The 22,008-nt window shown below is 59.0% G+C and overlaps 1 protein-coding gene across 12 annotated transcripts in view; it reads left to right on the forward strand.

Moving 5' to 3' along the window:
* PCBP3 (poly(rC) binding protein 3) overlaps window positions 1-22,008 on the forward strand; it is a 252,640-nt gene that overhangs the window by 183,982 nt on the left and 46,650 nt on the right. For 11 of the 12 annotated variants that reach the window (XM_032357509.1, XM_032357518.1, XM_032357481.1 and 8 more), the window contains one exon: window positions 4,859-4,987. In XM_032357509.1, coding sequence (XP_032213400.1) covers window positions 4,978-4,987 — 10 coding nt within the window. In that variant the 5' untranslated portion in view covers window positions 4,859-4,977. Of the gene's footprint in view, window positions 1-4,858; window positions 4,988-9,161; window positions 9,256-22,008 lie in introns of all 12 variants that reach the window. The other variant, XM_032357545.1, reaches the window with a different exon arrangement.

The following is a 22,008-nucleotide window of genomic DNA, read 5'->3' on the forward strand; positions in this document are numbered from 1 at the left end:
TGTGTGAGCACACTGGCAGGGTGGAGAGGGGCAGAGGGAGAGGGAGAATCTTAAGCAGGTCCACACCGAGCACACAGCCCCATGCGGGGCTCACTACCTGAGATCATGACCTGAGCCTAAATCCAGAGTTGGACATTTCACCAACTGTGCCACCCAGACGCCCCCAGAAGCTTTTTTAAAATGTTTTGTTCAGGGGGATTAGAAAGTTACCCTTTGCTAATGATTTCTAGTTTAATTGCCCGGTGGGCGGGGAGCGCAGTGTGTTGGTTTCATGTGTTCAGCAGCGGTTGGCACTTGCTCTGTGAGTTAGGGCTCTGCCGTCTTTCGTTTGTCCTCCGAGGGCTTTAGGGCAGCGTGTACCTCCAGGCGTCCGCCGCAGAGTTTCACAGACACACGCTGCCGCGTCTGCGGTGCCGGTCGTGTGTTCCGCGTCTTTACTGCGCTCGCGCTGCACTGCATGGGCTGTTCCTGCGCGTGTGTGGGCGTCTCCCACTAGAGGGACAGTTTGCTGGTCTGGCCTGGGTTCCCTCGTAAGACTGAATCCCCAGGGATGGGCCCTCCTAGGCTCCGGGTTCTTCTTCACCGCCCTTGGACAGTCCCGTTAGCTCTGGGCTGGCTTACGGGTTAGCCTCCTCGGTTCCCGCCGGCTTTTCTGCTGTACCTCTTCACCTTCAGTCTGCTGCCGCGCCAGAGCCAGACGGCTTGTGTGAAACTATCAGGATTTGTCCCCGGTGTCTGGTGTGCCTCTTTGTCTCAGAGCCCGCCCAGCCCTGCCGTCCACAGACCCACCTGCCCCGTTCTTGCAGAGCCTGAGCAGCCTCCCGAGGCGGCTCCTGCTCTGTCCTCCACACCCACCTCTGGGCCCACAGCCTCCGGCTTCCTCATCAGCCTCTCCGCACCCGGGCTTCTGGCCAGAGGAGAGCGTGGAGGAAGCCCGGCGAAGGCCGGTGGGGGGGCGCTGTGCCTCCCCGTGTCTGACGTTTCAAACCATCTGGTGGAGCCCCAGCCCTTTGCTGAGCTCGGCGAGCGGCACGAGCTGCGTTTGCCCCATGCACACGTGTGTGAGTGTGAGTGCGTGGGGGTGTAGTTCGCAGCTGAATGGGCTTTTGTCTGGCCTGTGCCAGAAGGGGCAGTGATGTCCCCGGGGACTCATCCGGTGAAGCTGATTCGTTGTGGCGGGCGGCTCAGCAAGACGTTGGAACCTTTGCTCCTGTTGTTGCTAAGTGGGTCGCGCAGCGAGGGGGGCCGTGGGGGTGAGGAAAGGAGTCGCGTCCTCACCTCATCTCCGTCTCCCTCCTGACACCGGCTGTGTTTGCAGAGGGAACAGCAGCGTGTGGCCTCCCTGGGACTGTCCTCAGGTCTCACGTCTAACCACGCGGTGCTTGGCGTCCCCGGCTCCGAAAGCTGCGGGTGCCGGAAGAAGCGGGTCACTGCGTGGACGGCTGCTTTTGTCCCGCCGCTTGGAAGATTTCAGTCTCACTGTGTTTCCTGCCGGTTTAGTGACACAGCAGGGCTGCCTGTGATTATCAAGTAAACTAGTTTCCTTTAGGTGCTTCTAAGACGATCTGAACTGCAAACGGAATATCCTTTGGTTGAAGTTCGTTGATCTCCGGTTTTATCAGGTTGTTGTCGGAGACCGAGACCGCGGCCTCCACTGTTGCCGTGTTAGGTAGCTTACTGAGCTCATAACCCTGCCCGCTAGGACCCGGAGAGCCTCTCGGGGGAGGGGCAGGTCTTAGCTCCGTTAGTTTTCTCCGGTGTTGCGCTCCGTGTTCATTTTGGCATTTCGCTGTCTTCAGAACCGCCCGCCACTGAGTCTGTATCCGGAATGAGTCACCCTTTGCAGAGGCGAAGCCTCCTGTTATCCGTGGAAGAAAAGAGCCAGAGGATTTCTGGGGCCGAACGCCTTACAGAAAACTCTAGTTACTACCCCGTTTTTCCTCACCTGCCTCCGGCCCCTCCCTGTGCAGCCATTCTGGAAGACTTGCAAGAATCGGCTGCTGTGCGGGGGGCCTCTCCCCTCAGAGGCTTGGGTTCAGCTTTCCTGGCTTTGCCAAATTAGTAACCGCGTTTTCATCCACTTTCCAGACTCCGGTACTGTGCTGACCGCCGTGTTGGTTGGTCTCTCTTCTCCTGACCGTCGAGTCCTTGTGAGTTTGTGCCTTTCTGTTGCGTGTGATGTAGGCGCCCCTTCTGTAAGGGGGCGGTGACCACACGTGCGTTCCGCGTGTTTCGTGGGAGGGGTCTTTCATTACTTTGTTCTTTTAACTTCTGAGTATTGATTACCTTTGCTTGTTTGTTTAATCTTATTTATTTCTTTATTTGAGAGGAAGCGAGAGACTGCACGAGCTGGGGGAGGGGCAGAAGGAGAGGGAAAGGGGAAGCGGGTTCCCTGCCGAGGAAGGAGCCCGACCGGGGCTCGATCTCCGGACCCCAGGACCATGACCTGAGCTGAAGGCAGGTGCTTTACCGACTGAGCCACCCAGGCGCTCCTGCCTTTGTTTTTTTTAAATTGAGTGAATTCATATACCACAAACTCCACACTCTCAGAGCATACGTTTTAGCAGTTTCTAGTGGAGTCACAAAGGTGTGCAGCCGTCACCACTAACTTCAGACTAGAGCGTTTCATCGTCCGAAAGGAAGCCCCATGCCCAGTGCTAGTCCCATCGCCTGCCCCGGTCCCCTTTCCCCAGCGCCGGGAGCAGCCGTCGACTTCCTGTCTGTGATTCGCCTCGCCGGGCGTCTCTTCTACGTGGGGTCGTGCTGCGTGTGGCTTCCTGCGTGTGGCCGCTCTCGCTCGGCATCCGTGTTTGCCAGCTTCGTCCGTGTGGCATTTGAAGGCCGCTGCCTTCTCGCGCGGCTGAGTGACACTCCGCTGCGTGCACAGACCACGTCGTGTCTGTCCCGTCATAAGGGACAGCATGTGGGCTGTTTCCACTCTGCGGCTGCTGTGGCGACGGCTGCCGTGAGCGTTCATGCGCGAATCTTCCTGTGAACGTACGTTTCAGCGTCACGTGTGGACCCGTAGGCGTGGGTCACGAGGTCGTCGGTGACTCCACGTTCAGCTTCGTGACACACTGCGAGACCGTTCGGAGAGGCCACGCCAGCGTGTACGAAGGCTCCGGTTCCTCCAGATCGTGGCTGACACTTGCGATTTTCTGTTTTTCTTCCTCCTCCTCCTCCTCACTGTCGTCCTGTTGCTGCTGTTATTGTTACTATCGCCGTCGACCGGGTGCCCAGTGTCATCTCATTGTGGTTTCCGTGTGCATTTTTCTAATGACTAATGGTGTTGAGCATCTTTTTCATGTGCTTGGGCCATTTGTCCATCTTCCTTAGAGAAACACATATTCAGATCCTTGGCACATTTAAAAAAAATGACTGTTGAGTTGCAGGAGTTCTCTCTGTGGCCATCTCAGATACATGATTTGCAAGTGTTTTCTCCTATTCTGCAGGTTGAATTCTCTCTCCTGGTAGTGTCCTTCGAAGTACAGAAGGTCTTAACTTTGATGAAGTCTACTTTGCGTGTGTTTTGCTGTTGTGGCCTATGCTTTTTTGGTGGTGTAGCCACAAGACCCTCATTGCCAAATCCAGCGTCAAAAAGATTTTTCCTCATGTTTTCTGTAAGCTCGTAAGTCTAGTCTTTGGTCCATTTTGACTTAATGCTCATACGTATTGTAAGGCTCGTTGTTTGCGTCTGGATGTCCATTTCTCCCAGCACCAAAGACGATTCCTTCCCATTGAATCTTCATGGCGTCCCTCTTTGAAATACTTCCAGTGCTTTCTGATGAATTCCCACTGACCGACCTTAAGACCTAACTCAACAGATCTGGCCTCTCTTGTCCTCTAGTCAGTAACACATTGAACCTCTTACTGTGTTCGTGTACGACTCGTCCCGCACTGGGCGTCCGTGCGAAAGACGGGTCTTACTTCACAGCACCTTTCATGGGATTTCCTCGAATTTGGTTTTCTCCAGTTAGTTTCACTTTGAACCGCAGCGTGGTACCTGGATAAGACATTGCAGCTTGGAGCAAAGTCAGTCAGTGCTGTGGTTTATGGACAAACGTGGTTACCTGACTGACTCGGAGAAAAGCAAAGACATTGGACATAGGTCTCTAATGATTTTTGGTGCTATGACCCAAGCAAGTGTTGGGTGCTGTCGTAAATAAGCCTTTGAAGGTGTCTGTCACGATAATTTACCGGAAGGTCATAAAGGTACACTTCCGGAATGGAACTGTAACACAGCATCAAGGATAGTGAAGGTACTTGCGACTGGGGATTAAATTTCCAGTTTGGGCACCCAAAGTGAATTTGGAAAGTAAAGAGTCAGGACACTTAGACCCAGGGGAAACCGACAGTCGCTAGAAAAACAGCCGGCAGCACGGGAGGCAGGTCTGCCCGGACGCGCGTGCGCCGGGACCAGGCGGGGTGGGTTACACAGCACGGCACGCGTCCTGCGCGAGTGCACGACCGCGTCTGGGTTCGTGTGGAACCCGTGGCGGCTCTTCTGAAATCAGTGCGGGGAAGGAGAGGAAGAGAGCGGGACCGGATACGGCCGCACAAGGTCGGCTGTTCGTTCTCCTTCTCAAAAGTTGATCGGTTCTGCCGAAGCTCTTCTCTCGGGTCCGCGCTTGTGAAGCGGAAGCTTCCTCGTGCCGTGAGCCGCCTCACTCGGGACATCGAAGCCGGATGCCCAGGGCGCGTTCCCACTGGCACGTCGTCTCCATCTCCCGCCCGTGCCTTACGTGAATGCTGAAGGCCTGTCTGCTCCTGTTGAATGCCGGGGACAGTTGTGTGGGAGCTCCGTCCCGAGGGACGAGGCGTGGACGTGCTCACTCACGCACCCTGTGTTCTGTTTCAGGTAGGTGAGCTCCGGACGGAGTCGACTGTCAGTCACCGGTCCCAGCTGAGATGCTCTAGGTCTCAGTGAGTCCGACCAGTTGCTGTCTATGGATCTGCTCTGATCCCTCGAGCCTGCTTATGGGGGAAGGTGAGTGACCATGAAGGACCCTCTGTTTGCTTGTCTGTTTGCCAGGAACGCAGGTAACAAAGTCAAAGTCAGCCTGAGGACGGGGAGCCGACGCGATATGCATTTGACCCTCTTCTGTCTGTGACTTGGTGTCCCTGGGGAGCAGTGCCGGGAAGTTGAACAAAGAAAGGCGGCAGACCCCGCGTGTGACCACGTAGGGACAGCATGGTTACGCGTCCCGCGAGAGTGGAAAACCCGCAATGCATTTGGGTTAATATGGAATTTCACGACTGTTACTCTGAACTAACAGCTCCTGGCTGGCTCTGGGGTGGCGACAGAATGGTTTCCATGGCCTTTCCCTTGAATGCTGGAGGAGGACGGGAACCCTTAGAACTGTGTCCCCTAAGTACTCCGTGCTTTTACCCCTCCTGCCTCCCACCATTTTCTATGGGATGCTGGGGCCGGGGCGGGGGGCACTGAAGAGCTACGTCTGTTGTCCCCTTGTTGACTGGGTGCCCCGTGAATAGGCACCAGCCTCACGCAGGCCTGTGCTGAGCTCCTGCTGGCCCAGCCCCACCGACGGTCCTTACGCGTGCGCAGGGCTGTGGTGCCGTGTGTGGCTGTGCCGGGAAGGAGCGCCACATACGGATGTGGGAGCGTGTGTGCACGTGGTTTCGGCTCACGTGTGACCGGCGTGTGTTTGTGCATGCGTACAGCAGCACGTGTGCCGGAGTGGGGGTGGTTTGCACAGAGTGTGTGTGTTCCGTGCCTCTGTGCACTCCAGGACCCCGAGGTCCAGACTCTCTGCGGGGCCTTACAGGTTCTGGGCCAGCAGAACCCACTTTCCCTGGCCGCACGTTGGGGCTCGAGCACCTTCCACGGTGCACATGCCTTGGTCGTCCCCAGCCCGGCTGTACCTTATTCTCCTGTGTCTTCACGTCACATAGGCTTTGCTCAGGCCTCGAGGACACGTTTGAGGGTGTTTTGCTCACGTGGAGACACGGCGCTGGCCGTTGAGGACGTTTAAGCCGCATATTTACTAATCCAGACTCGCCGCACAAGCACCGCTTCGGAGGTAGCGTGCCCGCGCGTGGCCGGCAGAGAAACACTGAGCATCGCAGGACTGCCTTCCCAGAGGTTCCCCTTTTTCTCAGGAGCAGCTGCTCTTCTGCCCCCCGGGGGTCTCTGTCTGGGCTTGTTCCTTTGTGAGCCGCAGCCCGGCGCTCTAGCCCTGCGGCGCCCGACCCAGTTCCCCGAGCCTGCGGCCTGTTTGCCCTTTCTCGTTCTTCCCACGGAGGACCAAATCCGCGTCAGCCCCAGGTGGGTCTGTTTGGGCTGAATGTCAGTCACTGGTCACGGTGGCCTTGAACTCTGCTGGATCTGGATGGGAGCCGAACGGGAAGGGTCCTCTGTCGTGACTGACCTGTCCCAGGCTGTGGTCCGGAGTGCGCCCAGCTATGCAAACCAGAGCCCAGGCTGACCGGGTTCTTCAGGTACCTCCGGAGCTCAGGCCGGCTGCGGCTCACCGGACCTGGGAGCCGAGGGGACCCCACACAGGGCTTTCTGCCCCTTTTCCAGCCCAGGTGGACGCATGCTGGGGGCCCTGCATTACTCCTCAGCCTGCCCTCTGCCTGACTCCATTCGCCAGGTGCCCACGCGCTCAGTGGTCTGGGCATCTGACCCAGTCTCAGCCACGGGACCGGGCTGCGGAGCAGTGGGTGGACATAAGAGCAGGAAGCCCACAGCCATCCAGGAAGTGACCGGCCACTGAGCCCAACATGTCCCAATGACCCTGCAGCCCGAATGCCCCCAGCTGGCCAACCCCTGGGTGGTGTGGTGCTCCCAGTGAGGGTCCCCCACCCTATTTGCTGTGCTCCCTCTACCCCGAAACGGCCCAAGGTCACACCCTCAGATCTCCCCTGCTGCCCCCAGCACCCAAGGTGCCCCCATCCGTTGGTTTCTCTGGACCTCCGGGCTGCACCCTCCTTCTCTCCTGGGGCCCCCACAGCCTCGGCCACTTCTGTTTGGCTGGTGACTCTGGTCCTTCCGGTCCCTCCTTTGTTCCTCTTCCCGTCCGTCCGGGCTCTCTCTGCTTCCCCCCTGCACCCAACAGGCCGGCGTGCCCCGAGGCAGTACATCTGCTTGTGGAAACCCCCGGACTCTGGCCTGGCTCTCACCACTTGCTTACCTTGCACCAGACCTGCCTGTCGAGGGCCGAGGCCTGCGCTGGCCAGACACGGCCCTCAGTGGCACTTGGCACTGTTGGCCGCCTGGTGGGTGAGAGCCAGGTTTCCGTGGCCTGAGCTTTAGGACTGGGAGCAAGCGGTGTGTGACTCGGCCGCTCCTTCCCTCGACTGCCCCGGAGTGAGGATGGGTCCTCCACAGAGACCCGCTGCGAGGTGGGGAGTAGCCGGCGGGGCCGGACACATGGCAGGGCTGGCTTCAGGCCGGCTTGCAGCAGCTCCTTGCTTGGCCCCGAGCAGCTGATGTCCCCGGGACTCGGCGCAGTCGGGCACTGAGGACAGAGCTGCCCCGCCATGTGGAGTGCAGGGAACGGCCTCCGTCACCGCAGCGTCACTGGCCGAGCTTCGAGCACGCAGTGTCACTGGCCGAGCTTCCTTCCACCCAGGAAGAACATCTGTAAATAACGTGTTCCGGCAGAGCCAGAGAGGGGCAGGGAGAGGTCCACCAAGGTGGGCTGCGGAAACGTTCTTTGATAGAACCGGTTGTTCAAGGTGCCTGGCTGGCTTAGTCAGTCAAGCGTCTGCCTTCGGCTCAGGTCGGGTCTCAGGGTCCTGGGATCGAGTCCTGCATCGGGCTCCCTGCTCAGCGGGGAGCCTGCTTCCCCCCCGTCTGCTGCTCCCCCTCCTCAGCTCCTGCTCTCTCTCTCTCAAATAAATAAAATCTTTAAAAAATATATAACAGCTCAAAAACCTGGAAATACCAGCATTCCAGATTGGTTACATTTTTCTACATAAAAATGCATAAAATTTTACGTATAATAAGAATAATAAAAAATACCATGAGGAATGTGATCATTGTCGTGTAGATTTAAGTATGTAGAAAAATATTTCATCCATAATGTTTAATGAGAAAAACAGGACAAATGTGGAAGGTTTGGTCCTATTTTTATTAAGAAAATATAATGACTCACACCTCCTAGACAAAAGCCTGACCAGATGGGCTCCAGACAGCGCACTCTCGCTGGCGATCTTTTCTGAGCAGTGACATTACGGGTTATTTTGTGCATTTATTACGTGCATTTTCTGTTTTTTCTGCAATGAGCATCCGGTGCTTGTGCTGTTTCAGTTGCCGTCCTGCGGCAAACAAGCAGGCTGACTTCGGGCGGGCGGGCCCGCGGGCCTCCACTTCCTGTGTCCCTCGTTGGTTTGGAGCCTGTCCTCACAGCCGGCAACCCCCCCTCCGTCCAGGTTTTTCCCTCTGCTGTCACGGGTCTTACCGTTTGTCTGCGTCCGACTTCATGTGAGCTGGTGAGCTCCGGTGCTCAGTAGAAGGCGGACCGAGGGCGACTGTCTCCTGCCCAGTGACAGAGGTGCCTCCCCAGCACGTCTCGCGGGCCCACGTCTGGCCTCCTGTCGGCGATGCCCGCACCAGAGCCCTGCGTCAGGGCGGCTCTCAAGGACACACGGCGCTCGCGCGTTTCTAGGCTTAAGCATGCAGCTTGCTTCTAGGCCTGGACCGAGCCGCGCTGGATCACACACACACACACACGCATACGCACACTCACAAAGACAAAATGGGGAAAGGACAGAATTTGCGATTGGTGCTGCTTCAGGCACCCCATCCTGCAGTTCTGGGACCGAGTGCGTCAGCAGGACCCGCTTTGTGCGAGGCCCGACCCTGGCAGACGGCTGACAGCAGCGGCAACTGCTCCGGCCCTAGGAGCCGCCTTTCCGTCGGTGGGGCCCACCCACGCCTTCCCTTCCGTGGGCCCAGCGCGGCGGCCGTGGCCCGCAGGCATGCCGATGTGTGCGCTGGCCCCTGTTCGGGGAAGGAGTCATTGAAATGACAGCACATCCGCGCCGGGTGCACCCCTCCAACGGAATGAGGGGAGCTGGGCGAAAAGTAGGTCACATGTGCCCGGTCCCATGTCACGAGGTTTCCAACCTGAGGCCAATGGGATTTGTAGCCTCCTTTGGTTAGGACAAAACCCACTCTGATTTCTCTCCTCTAGCATTTCATCTTCTCTAGACAAGGAGGGTGACCATCTGTCTGATAGCCGCATCCAGCCGGCCCTTCCCGACCTCCCAGAGCTGCTTTGTTCTGAGGTAAGGGGGGCCGGGGGCGGCCGCTCCGGCCAGGAGACAGGCCGGGTGTCGAGGAGCGGGGCGTGCGCGGGTCCTCGGGAGCAGCCGGCGGTGCCTGCCGAGGCAGCCCCGGTGCTTTCGCTGTGACAGGCAGAGGAAGAGCCTCATGTTCGGTTCCGTCTTAATACTGTGGCTCCTTTTTGGGGATTGGGTTAACCATTACTGTGCTCATGTTAAAGCGCTTGTGTGTAGAAAAGTGAGCGTCCGTTGCTGACATGGGGAGGGGTGGGGATGAGGCTCCCCTACGACGTGCCGGCCACCCCAAGGTCTGGGCCCTGTGCTCTCTGTGTGGCCAGTGCCTTTGTGTGCGAGCACCAGCCTCTGTGCCGGACAGGTGAGCTCCTGGCATCCGTTCGTACAAAAGCACCGCGGAGCCCCCGGTCAGAGCCAGGTTCACACACGCACACTGTGCACAGAGAACGCGCACTGTTGCCGCCTGCCCCTTCTACTGGGAAACACTGTGGTTCTCTTATGTATGGGACGGCCGGCAAGTGTGACTCCTTCATGACCTGGGAGACACGGAAGGTGTATTTAATTGTGTTTGTAAAACGAACATGAGTTCTGTGGCTTATAAACAACAAACATTCATTTAGTTATTTGTGTATTTCTGTGTGTACTTGGCTGTCCTGTAAATGAAGTAAGATACCGTGTGCTCAGGATCCTTCTGACGGACCTGTTTCGGCAGGTCACGCGTGGGCCGTGCAGTGTCTGCCATGTCTGTGCGATGGGTGCCGCGCGTGCCGTGTCAGACAAAGAGGCTCTCCTGTCTCGTGTGCCAGGGAGATGCTCCGCAGTAGTCCTCCGGGAGCGAAGTCACAGCGGTATTTGATTTGAGGATGTTCTACAGAAGAAAAGCGTTTGCCTTCCTGAGATGAAAATATTTAAAATTTGTGTTTTAGGTCGCTTTCTAGGAAACCTGGGCCCGTGGCTACATTCACAGCAGTCAGTGTGAACACATGTGGATCGCCCGGGCTCGGTGTTTTCGGTGTAGGACAGCAGCTGTACCGGAGTAGCCACATGACTTCCCTTCGCGGGACGGTGACCCACACCTCCCTGCCCCGCAGCCTCGGAGCGGTGTTTCTAAAAGCCTCTTGCCCATTTTACAGTGTTTTCCCTGTGGCGGGCAGAAGAGGAGCCTCATGTTTTTTCTGTGTTTTCATTAAGATGGGGCAGAAAATTCCAAAGTTGTTACTGTTTGTGGTTACAAACCTTCTCTTTTGCCTGCAGAAAGCCGCACGCACTCCAGGGCTGTGCTGAACAGCTCGATTTTCCTGCCTTGCCTGGCGCGCAGCCCCCAGACGAGGGTAACGTGTGCACACAGTCATCTCGGGTGGGTGCGAGCAAGACGGAGACGTGTGAGTGCGACGGGCATGTGTGTTCGTGTGAAATTATAGAGTCAGAGCTGGCCCCCCCCCCCACAGCTTATTGCCATTGGGGGGAATGAGCGCTGTTGTCTCTGGAAATCAAACCGACCTTCTAGCAAGTGTTATGGGTGTTATTTTCCCTTACGTACTGGAGGAGCAGGTAGTTCTTTTCCCCCAGAAATAACATAGACAGAGCAATGCAGAGGCAATGGCTGTGTCCCTTTGTACTGCTCGGAAGAGTGTCCTAACAGAGTCCGAGGTGCGGTGCTCCGAACTCGCCCGCACGGTCCCGCACTGTACGTGCCTTCTCTTTCCTGCCGACCCGGGAAGAGAACACACGGCGGGTGGGGGGGTCCGTGCTTTGGCCTTCACTCACCTGGAAACCAAAAGGGCTGCTCTGGCATTGGGCCTGGCCGGCCTGCCATGCTTGGTTCGCCCAGGCCACGGGCCGTCTCTTTGCGGCTCCCGCTCTGCCTAGGAAGGCGGACACCCACCACCAAAAAGCAAGGAAGCCTCAGGAAGATTTGGGGTCCCGCACATCCCATAGCTGGAACCTCTGAAAGCACGTCTTCGTTCTGGCTGAGGTGGGGGCTTCAGAGGTTGGGGCACTGGGGGGCCAGCAGGCCAGCAGGGCCGTCCTTGGGCAGAACTGGTGTGTGTGGGGAGCCTGGTGGGGAGCACCGGCTTGCCTTCTCCCCGAGCACCGGCGGCATGATTTTACTGAATCGCGCTTCTCGGAGAGGGTCCTAGACCGCCATCGCCATCAGCTGAGAATTCTCCAGGAGAGGCAGGTTCTCCGCTGCCCCCGGCCCTCTGTCAGAACCCTGGGCGAGCCCGGTCGTGATTTGCCAAACCCTCCGGTGATGCTGACGTCCACAACGGTGTGGGAGCCCTTGGTGCCGATCTCACCGGAGTGAGTGTGGACGGTGGTCATGCATGACCAGTGCCGTGAGTGTGTGGTCGGGGGCACATCCTCTCTGAGCACGTGTCGGGCTCCAGAGCACAGAGGTCTGATGGGCACCAGACCCACCTGTGGGGAGCCCCTTGGTGTGGTTTCGTGTTTTATACGGTGTGCAGGTCAGTCCTGACCGTGCTGGCGTCTTACAGCCTGTCCTGCCTGTCGTGTCCAGCATCTCCAGGGGGGCTGGCTGGGGGCGGGGATGAGCCCCAGAGAGACAGAGGACCGCCAGCGGCTCAGCCGGCTGTGCACACCCTCTCCCTGCCGGGGGCCCCTCCCCGAGCAGGCAGCCCCCACACTAACTTGTGGAGGGGCAGGGAAACCCCCAGAAGAACCCAGGAGGGGAAAAGAAAACGCTGTGTGTCTGTGTGTGTGGAGCACTGCGGGGTGCAGGAAATGAGGGGTTCGAGGTGGGGCCAGAGCCGTGGGGAGGTGGGCTCGGTTTGCCTTAATGACAGTGGCATTTGAGTCCATAGGAATGGAGAGGCTGTTGGTGCGCGCTGCTGGGTTCGTTAGCTGTCTGTGCAAGAGAGGCCGAGTTCAGGCTTCACCCACCCAACCCGAGTAACAAGCTAACGGTAACTATAGAAGATCCGTAGAACATGTATGTCGGGTTTTCCAGAACAGTCCTTTCCAGGCAAGGGCACCCTCAGCACAGTGCACACCCCGATTGGCGCCCGCGGAGGGACCGTGCTCCCATGCCTGCTCCTCCCGGCGGCCAGGGGACAGTGGCGGCTCGGGAAAGGTGACCGCCCAGGATGGGAGCCACAGGCGCGGAGAAATGACCCTGCGGGTCTTAGGAAAGGCAGACCGGGCCCACCGAGTGCCCGGGACCGCTGCGTCTGGGGGAGGCCCACCTGGAGGGCAGTGAGGTCTGGGCTGGCCAGGCCCAGCAGGCGTCTGTGCGGACAGACCCCGCGGCTTTCCCTCCTGGAGTCCGTCTCCCCACAGACGTGTGCGCGGTGTCCCCACGGTGCCAGCTGTCAGGACGGTGGGCTCTGTGTGGATGGGAAGCGAGTGGGTCGTCCCGCACGGAGACCCATCGGGTGATGATGGCCAGGCTCCCGGCAGGTCCCACGTCTCCACACAGATGTGCGCGTGACACACTGACTTTGTTCCTCAGCCCCAAACTGGAGAGGGGCCAGTGTGGGCGCCCACGTTCGCGGCGGGAGTCCCGGAGAGAACCCGACTGTCGCTCCCAGCAGCACAGGCGGCTCTCGGGAGCACGGCTCTGAGTGCAGGAAGCTGGACACGAGAGTGTGGGGATTGTATCAGGTTGAAGAACAGTGGAAGGCACCGTGGGGACAGCGGCCAGCCGTGCGGGGTGGGCCACTGGGGCTGTAGGACAGGGCGGAGGCGCCTCTCCCCAGGTCTGGAATGTTCCATGTCGTGACTGGCCATCAGATGGGTGAGTGCATTTTCAGATGCCCGGGAATTACGCCCGCGTGCTAGAATCCAGTCCCAGAGCACACGCAGTGTGATATTTATGCAAACCGAAGAGGCAGTGTGTGTCCGCAGATGCTCAGGAAAGGGTCGCACGGGAGCCGCTCCCCCTCGGGGGCCGGGGCGTGCAGGCGGGCTCTGTTCCTCTGGCCGCAGAGCCCCTGGGGCCTGCTCTGTCGCGCCCCTCACACCTCGGCTGGCCCAGCTCTGCTGGCATTTCCTTGCCTTCGTGTTTTGTTCTTTTTACTGGTTTTGAAAGGGAGTCCGCTGCTGTTAGAATCAAATCGTTAAAAAGCCGCTGGCCCTAGTGACCGGGAGTCGTGTGTCTTTGACTTTCTGAGCTCTCCCTCGGGCTGGGGTGGAGGACGGAGGGCGCAGGGCCGGGAGGCGTTCCTGCCGACCTGCCCCTGCTGTGTCCACGGCACTGCCTCGGGAGCAGCCGCCTGGTCCCTGGGCAACGCCAGCGCCCTCTCCTCCCGCCCCTCCCCGTCCTGTGACCCCCAGGTGTGCAGAGACCGCGGCAGAGCGGGAGGGAAGCCCGGGGCCGCATGTCCTGCGAGGGGCCCGTGTGGGCCGGGTCGGCCGTGTGGGCCGGCTCAGGCCCTCCCCGCCACCAAATGTCAGGCTCTCGGCAGCAGAGTCCCCGCTGAACAAAGGCCTGTGACACAAGCCCGCGACTGGACAGCCCGCTCTGGCTGCTCCAGAGGCGCAGCTGTGCACGGATTCACACACCTGCCTTTGCGCGTTGGCAAGTAGGTCGGAGGTGTCGGTGTCCGCGTCGTTCCCCGGCACACCCTGAGATCAAAGCAAACCAAGCCTGGGGCACGAAGTCAAAGCCGCGGCCGGCTGCAGGTTTGCAGGATTAAGGGGCCATTAGGGATTGAAGCCCGGGGATCAACGCTCATCAGCAGCGTCAGCTCGGGGGAGGGGCACCCATGGTCAGTGAGGTCACGGGCTCGGGGAGGTCGGTGAGGTCACGGGCTCGGGGAGGTCGGTGAGGTCACGGGCTCGGGGAGGTTGTGGCCTCCCGGCCCCTGCTGAGGCTGCACCCGGCTCCCGCACCAGGCCACAACCATTCAGGTGCCCAAGGGGCATTTCAACTCCCCCCTCGGTCCCCGGGGGTGAGTCTGGCAGAGGGAGGGACCACCCCAGTGGTCGGGCCCTGCTCAGGCTCCCTCTGGCGTGACCCTTGGTTGGCTCCCGCCGTGTGGGACACGTTTCCAGGTAATACTCCTCGGCTCCGCAGAGAGCCCGTGTGGGCAGGTCCACCCCTGCCCCCCGCTGTCTTCTGACCCATCCCCTGCCTGCCCTCCAGGCTCCCCGGGACACTCAGGGGCCCTCCTGGGCAGGCAGCTCACCTGGCGGGGGACACAGGCTGGGGGCTCCGGTGGCCAGACCACGGTGGGAGCACGTGTGCCCCGCCCAGCCTGCCCCCTACGTCCTAGGCTGCCCGCCGCATGTGCCCCCCGCATCATCGAAGATGCCCCCAGGTCAGCGGTGCCAGGTTCAGGGTCCGAGTCACGCTGTGCACAGGATTTCAGTCTGGCTTCCTGTAGGTTTTAGTCATACTTTAAACTTGAATTTTTTGTCTTTTTCGTTTTTTCTCTAAGTTGCCTTGCTTTTTCCCCAAAGCTACTCTTGTTTAACGTTTAGTGCCGTGCTGTGGTCCCTTCATCCCACGGGGCTCGTCTGCTCCCGGCGCCCGGGGTCCCTGCGCCGCCGCCGTCCTTCCGGCGCTGTCCCTTCCTGTGCCCCTGCGCTGACCCGTGCTGTCCCTGTGGACGGTGTTGTCTCCCCTCCCCCACCGGTGTTTCTGCCCTTCATGTGGGAAGGGTCTTTGTGCCTTTAGTGGCGTCACTTCTTTTTTCAGAATTATTCTGTTTTTAGCAGATGTCACTTGTCGTGTTATAACTGTGTTATTATTAAAATATAAGACATTGACGGGGCACCCGGGTGGTTCAGTCGCTTAAGCTCAGGTCATGGTCTCAGGGTCCTGGGATCCAGTCCGCTCGGCCTCCCTGCTCCGCGGGGAGCCCACTTCTCCCTCTCCCTCTGCCGCTCCCCCTGCTTGTGCTCGTCTTCCTCTCTCTTTCTCTCTCTCTCTCTCTCTCATTAATAAGCTTTTTTTAAATCTTTAAAAAAATACTCAGACATTGAACGAAATGACGTACTCCACTAACAACAGCTTACTTTTCCACATAGTCAAGAGTGATGTGTGATTTTGCCTGTGCTGTTGGGTGAATTCTCTAACAGCGTCGGTCCGTGTGTCCGGGAGGCCGGCCGGCGGGGCCTCAGGGGCCTCAGGGCTAGCGCGGGGGAGTGTGGGCCCACTCGGGCCCCACAGACTCGCTGCCTGTTGCACGGGCAGCTGCACGAGGACCGGCTGGTCCGGGGACGGCTGTCATCTGGCTGCACAGTTCTGGGCCCTGAGGTGACGAGGCTGCTCCTCCGGGCCCCGGGCCCTTCTGCTGCACACCTGTGAGCGAGGGCAAGCCGCTCGCGGCCGCTGGCCTCCGGGTCCCGTCTGTGCGCCATAGGGTTGGTGATTCTGTTTGCGGGGCTCTCCCGTCTCCGAGCCTGCGAGCTCCCTAGTCCTCTTCGGAATGAGCAGCCGGCCCTCACGATAAGGGAACCCTTCACCGGTGCACCCCACGAAGACACCTACTGAGGAAAGGGGCTCTGGATGGCTCTTGGCAGAGCGGGTGCCCCACCCTGGGCTGGGCGGTGGGCTTGCCCCCCTCAGCGACAAAGATCCTTCTCTCCGTGGGGCGTGAGAGCCCAGGCTGCAGAGGGGGCTCCGAACACCTCCTCTGGGGTTTGTTCCTGTGCCCTCTGTGGATGCTTCCCGCGCCCTCCCTGCCAGCCATTCTGCCTCACCCCTGCGCCCCGGAGCAGGGCTTTGGACCGAGCGAGGGCTGACCCTAACTGGCTCAGAAGGAAGAGGGACAACCCCGAGGGGCCCTCCAAGGCCACACGGTGACCTCCCCTCCCCCCGGGATGCTGTGGGGGACGGCGAGGTGCACTACTGGCTTCCGTCCACAGAGCCTCAGACCTGGCAGAGGAGGGGGTCCCTGGCTCCCCCGGCCTCTGTTGTATTTACCTAATGTTCTTCCCAGGTTCTCACGGTTTCCTCGGTCTGACTTACCACTTTATTATAATAAAAGCTGGAATTAGGAGCTCCATGTCCTGCCTTCTCCCCAGTCAAAAATGGTCACGAGGACACAGACGTGGGTTTGGGGGGATACATGATCTTTCCCGGAGGTGTTTCGGCTCTGCTTCTCCTTGTCACACCGGCTGGGGGCTTTGTCGGTGGTCTTTCGAGGGCTGGGCGCCCCAGGCTCTGTCTCGCCCACCCCAGCCGTGAGCTGCAGAGTCTTCCCTGCGGGGCTGGGGGGACGGGCCTGCCCCCGGGAGAGCCTGGGTCAGCGTTAGGCATCGCTCGTTCCTGTTTGCGCGGTTGTGCGCCGCCTCCTCGGATTGTACGTCGGGAACGGAATTCCTTCTGCTAAGTACGCACTCTCCAAGAGTAGCCCTCGCTCGGGTATCGTGTTGGTCGTCTTGTGTCGCTGCCCTGCTTGTTAATACTTGGTCAGAATACGAGAATTTCTAGCTCGTCAGAGGCACGCGGAGCCCCTCCCGGGTGGGCCAGCGGAGTTGTGGGGACAGGGGCTCAGCCTCCAGCGGCCTCGTGCTCACCGGCTCTGGGAAGCGGGGTCTGGGTTGTGTGGGAGGGTCTGCCGGGCCCCCGTCCCACGGTGACTGCGGTCGCACTTTGCGCACCACGGAGGACACCGGCGGCCGTCGGGCGCGCTTGCTAGCCACCTGCGCTGTGCCCACATTTCCGTGAGTAGCACGGATGTGACTTCCGAACGGAGCCCCGCGTGAGCACACGAGCTGCACAGATCTTCTGCCCCACGGGGGCCGCTGCCCTCTCTGGTCGGTCAGCAAACCATGACTCCAACATCCTGTCAGCCCTGGCGGAGCTGTCCGTGTCCGCAGCCCGGTCCTCCTCCCCGCTCGTGTGGGCGGTGTCTTGTGCGCTCGTCTCGGAGACGACCACAGCCCCGAGTTTATTGCGGGGTGCGGCTCCGGTCTCGTATCCCCTCGCGAGGGCAGTGGAGCGGGTGTGCGTGTTGGGGCCCACGCTCTGCTCCCCGAGTGTCTGTGTGCCCAGACTCTGTCGTGTCCTGACGGCCTGCCTGTCACCTCCTGTGCCCCCACCTCACGGGCAGACTTCCTCGGAGTAGGACTCGTCACTTCGTTCTCTTTCTTAGGGAAAGTCTTGGCTGCTCTTGGCCTGATGAATTTTTCACCTTCATTGTGACACCAGCTTGTCTGTAGAACTGAGTCTGCGAATCAACCTGGGGAGAGTGAACATCTTACTTATTCCATGTTGAGTCTGTTGGGTCGTCTTTAATTTCTGATGATAACATTTTACAGACTTCTCCATAGAGTTTTCACACGCCTTTGTTTGGATGTATCCTGGTACTTTTATGTTCCTGTAAATGGTATCTTTTTAAAATTCATTTTCTAGCTTTTGCTGGTACCACCATGTTACACTCACCCACGCCTTCTTAGTTATTCGTAGGTTATTCTGGGCCTCGTGTGCCCTTCAGGGTGTGGCGGCTCCACCTTGCCGGCCTCTTGCGGTGTCACTGGGCACATGCTGGAGGAGGCCTGCCTACCTCCAGGGGCTCTGAAGTTCGGGACATGCAGACCCACCATGGGGTAACGCAGGCAGCTGTGCCGTGTGCGCGCAGGTCACAAGGCCAGTTACTAACCCCGGTGCCTGGATCATCGCGCTGCAGCATCCTCTGCCCCCAAAGCCCCCCAACCGGCCCGGGCCGTCTCCACCGCTGCGCTGTGCTCCCGCCGGCTCCTTGCGATGAGCCGGGTGGGACGCCACATCACTACCGTACCTCAGCAGTCGGGTCAGGTGCCGGCATCGCGTCGCCACATCACTACCGTACCTCAGCAGTCGGGCCAGGTGCCGGCATCGCGTCGCCACATCACTACCGTACCTCAGCAGTCGGGCCAGGTGCCGGCATCGCGTCGCCACATCACTACCGTACCTCAGCAGTCGGGCCAGGTGCCGGCATCACGTCGCCATCCTGAGAGTGGACGGGGAGTGGGTGGTGTCGGGAAGCACAGCTCTGTCCTCGCTGCTGTCCGGTGGCCGAGTCCCAGGACATCAGGAAGGGGGTGCTGTTCCTTGACTGGCACCTACAGAATGCGTGTCCACAGGCCTCTCAGGTGGGTGGTCCGTGTGTGTCTCTGTCTTTCTCCTGGGCTCTCTGGGCCTGATGTGTCCAGGCCTGCTTCTCCCTGTGGTCTCAGACGTCTGCCAGAGACCGGCTGGGTGGTGTCCCTGACCAGGCCAGGGCAGGAAGGGGGGACGTCCCCTGCTGGCCTACTGCAGCAGGAGCCCAGGGCCGTTCCCCAGCCTCTGCCCCGCTCACATCTCCTGGACCCTGAGGCCGTAAGAAGCTGTCCCTCCCTTCCCTCCAGAAGAGGAACTTTGGGATCTCTAAGCAATCCGCAGCATTTATCTAGAGGGTGAGGTGCGGATCGAGTGTTGATTTTCAATCTTTTGGGTTGGCGGCTGTCCCCGTCCGCAGGCCGGCTTCTTCTCCGAGCCGAGAGCTCCTCGAGGACTGTGCCGCCCTCCTGCACCTGCCCAGCACCTGGGGAGAATGCAGTGTCCGGTTGCGTGTCGCTGCTGGGGTGGCCCTCCCGCTGTGGCCCCAGGGTCTATGGGAAGGTAAAGCGTGCAGACTGAGCACGGGCACTGGACACACAGAAGCCAGGGCTCTGTCACCGTTGGCCTCGGGGAGGGTCAAGGTCGCACGGGTCTTGTCACTGCAGGATGGGTGGGGGTGCCAGAGACAGCACCAGACACGGGTCTCAGGAGTCCTGCCCTGTCCCCACAGCAAAGAGGTTCTAAATCTTGAGGGGCGCCCTTGAAATGACTGGAGCGTTTGTAAGAGCTGCACCCCAAGGTCGGCTGTACTCTGGGCCCAAAGGGAAGCCTGAGAGACCTCGACAGCCCTGGATGAAACCCACACAGCATGCGCGCGAGAGAAGCTTTGCAGCGTCCTAGACGTGAGGCCAACACGCGGTGGCCTCCAGAGCAAGGGGGCGGGTGCGCAGACTCCTCAGCTCCATCCCGTGTGTCCACCTGGACACCTGAGTGATGAGCCTGCGGGCCGCGTGGAATGCTCACCGATTCGGGGTTGCGTAAGCGCTGACCGTCTTCGGATGCAGAACGCTGACTGTGACTGGCAAGAGCATGACATTCCTGGGGTGCCCCCGCCCCTCTGGCCTCGAGGCCGTCCACTGCATGGTGAGCCTCTCGAGGAGCACGAAGTGGCTAATAGGCTCTGTCGGTTTCTGCTGTCCTGGCCTCCCGCAGCCTAACAGGGCACTGAGCTGTTAAACACGATAAATCAAGCCTGCGCTCGTGCCTCGAGGTCCCTTCCATGGTGTCCTGCCCCCAGACAGCTGAGGCCCTGGGTGGAGCCCCAGACAGAGCACCGCTAACGGGGCCACAGCAGGGCTGGCGGCTGGCCTGGCGTCCCTGCGGCCCCGTGGGCTCAGCTGGAGGTGTGCCGGCCCGGCCCGGTGCTGCTCCCTTCCTGGGTAAGAGGCCACGGGTTGGGAGGGCGCGGGGGGAGTGCGCCGAGCGAGCCTGGCTGCTGTCGTGAGCCCCACGGACAGAGGCACAACTCCTGCTACTGTATGCCCGCAGCCGCTTCCTCTCCCTGAAGGGACCAGCCTCGCTCGGGCCGGCGCGTGCCGCTGCCGACTGCCGCACTCCTCCCTTGGCGCCTCAAGCACCCGGCGGGGCTTCTCTGTTTGCCCAGCATGAAAACTGTCTAGTGGTCGGGCACGTGGGCTCCGGGACCAGCTTGTCCTTCACTGTCGTGTACCTGCTTTTCTCGTAAAAGAGGTGGGAACGGCCCCCCCCAGCGTGGGCCCAGGGTGGGTCTGCGGAGTAAAAGCGCAGGACACGGGTCTCGTCCCTACCCTGCTGCTGTCACAGCTGTGCGTTTCGTTAGCACCGTATTTCAGACTTTATGTATTTGTTTGAATCGGAGAGTGTGTGAGTGTGCACGAGTGGGGGTAGGGGTGGGGGGGGAAGCAGGCTCCCTGCCGAGCAGGGAGCCCGATGTGGGGCTTAATCCCAGGACCCTGGGACCGTGACCTGAGCCGAAGGCAGAGGCTTAACCCACTGAGCCCCCCAGGCGCCCCTGACAGTATTTATTTTACTAGAATTCTATTGATTTGAATATTCTTTCCAGAAAAAAATGATTAAAAGTTTACCAGAATTTCTCTCGGCAGCACTGATTATGAACAGATTTTGCCAGTTCCGCTACGAGTGCTTGGGTGGCTGAGTCAGTTAAGTGTCCGACTCTTGGTTCCAGCTCAGGTGATGGTCTTGGGGTCGCGTGACTGAGCCCCACGAGGGGTCCCACGCTCCCTGCCAGCGCGGTCTGCTTGTCCCGCTCCTTCCCGCCCTGCCCGTCGCCCCGCTCCTGCACAGTCTGTCTTCCAGATAAATGAGTAAAATCTTTTTTTAAAAAATGGAATAAAGTATGCCTTCCAACTAACATTATTACGCTCAATGGTGAGAGACTAATGCTTCCCCACATCGTTAGCAAAACAAGGGTGTCTGCTCTCGCGGCTCTGTCCGGCATGTGCTGCCAGCTTTAGCCAGCTCAGGCGGGAAACAGAAATGACAGGCAGACGGACTGGGAAGGAAGAAATAAACCTGTCTTCTGTTTGCAGATGACATGATTGCCTGCGTCGAAAATTCCATTAGGTCCACAAGAAGCTCCTGGAACCACTAAGCAGGTTCACCTGTTTAGGAATGAAAGGTCGGCATAGCAAAGTCAGTACTGTTCTGCAGACGCCAGACCCAGTACCGTTTACGGGAGCTCCAAAAAGTTCGATGCTTGCTCCGGGTCTGACAAGGTATGCACGGGACTCTGTATGCTGAAAACTACCGAGTGTCGGTGAGAGAATCAAGGAGGAGCAAGTCAGAGACGTCGTGTTCCCACGTCGGGGCACTGCCATGACGAAGACGTTGATGTCTCCCAGACAGGTCTGTAGGTTTATGCTGTTCCTGTCAAAGTCCCAGTGGGAGTGTTTATAGATAGAAACAAGATGATGTTCTGTGAAAACAAAAAGGAACTAGTTAACCCAAGACTACTTTGAAGAACAGTCAAGTTGGAGTGACTTTAGGACGCGGTAACCGTATAGTAATCAAGATGTGCAGGTGGTGGGCACCTGGGGGCTCCATTGCTAAGCCTCTGCCTTCGGCTCAGGTCATGATCCCAGGGTCCTGGGATCGAGCCCCACAAGGCTCCCTGCTCCGCGGAGAGCCTGCTTCTCCCTCTCCCACTCCCCCTGCTCGTGTCCCCTCTCTCGCTGTGTCTCTCTCTGTCAAATTAAAAAAAAAATCTTCAAAAAACAAAAAAGATGTGGAGGTGATGGGCAGATAGGCGCATCCGTAGATGGAACTCACCAAGGACCAGGGTGCGCCCTCATGGGTGTGAGCAATGATAATAAAGCACTTTCGTACACAAAGGGTAGTCTTCTCAAGAAATGGCATTGAAGCTATTGGATATGTCTATGTAAACACTAAAACGAACCCAAAACAAACAAAAAAAAACAAAAACCCCTCGACTTAAATATCATAGCTTATGCAACAGTTAGCTCAAAATGGCAAAGATCTGAATGCAAAACGTGAAACTACTCTTTAGGAGAAAATATAGGAGAAAGAGTCACATCCGTAAAAGATAAAATTCAGCAATTGACCTTTGTCACAGTTAAAGCCGTTTGCTTTGTGAATGACTGTCGAGATGCGAGCAGACAAATCAGGAGCTCAGAGGAAATCTGTGTAAAACACGTTCCAGCAAAGCGTGTGAGTCGCCACGGTACGGGGAG

The sequence above is a fragment of the Mustela erminea genome, chromosome 1, assembly GCF_009829155.1.
Source record: "Mustela erminea isolate mMusErm1 chromosome 1, mMusErm1.Pri, whole genome shotgun sequence".
Lineage (NCBI taxonomy): Eukaryota > Metazoa > Chordata > Mammalia > Carnivora > Mustelidae > Mustela > Mustela erminea.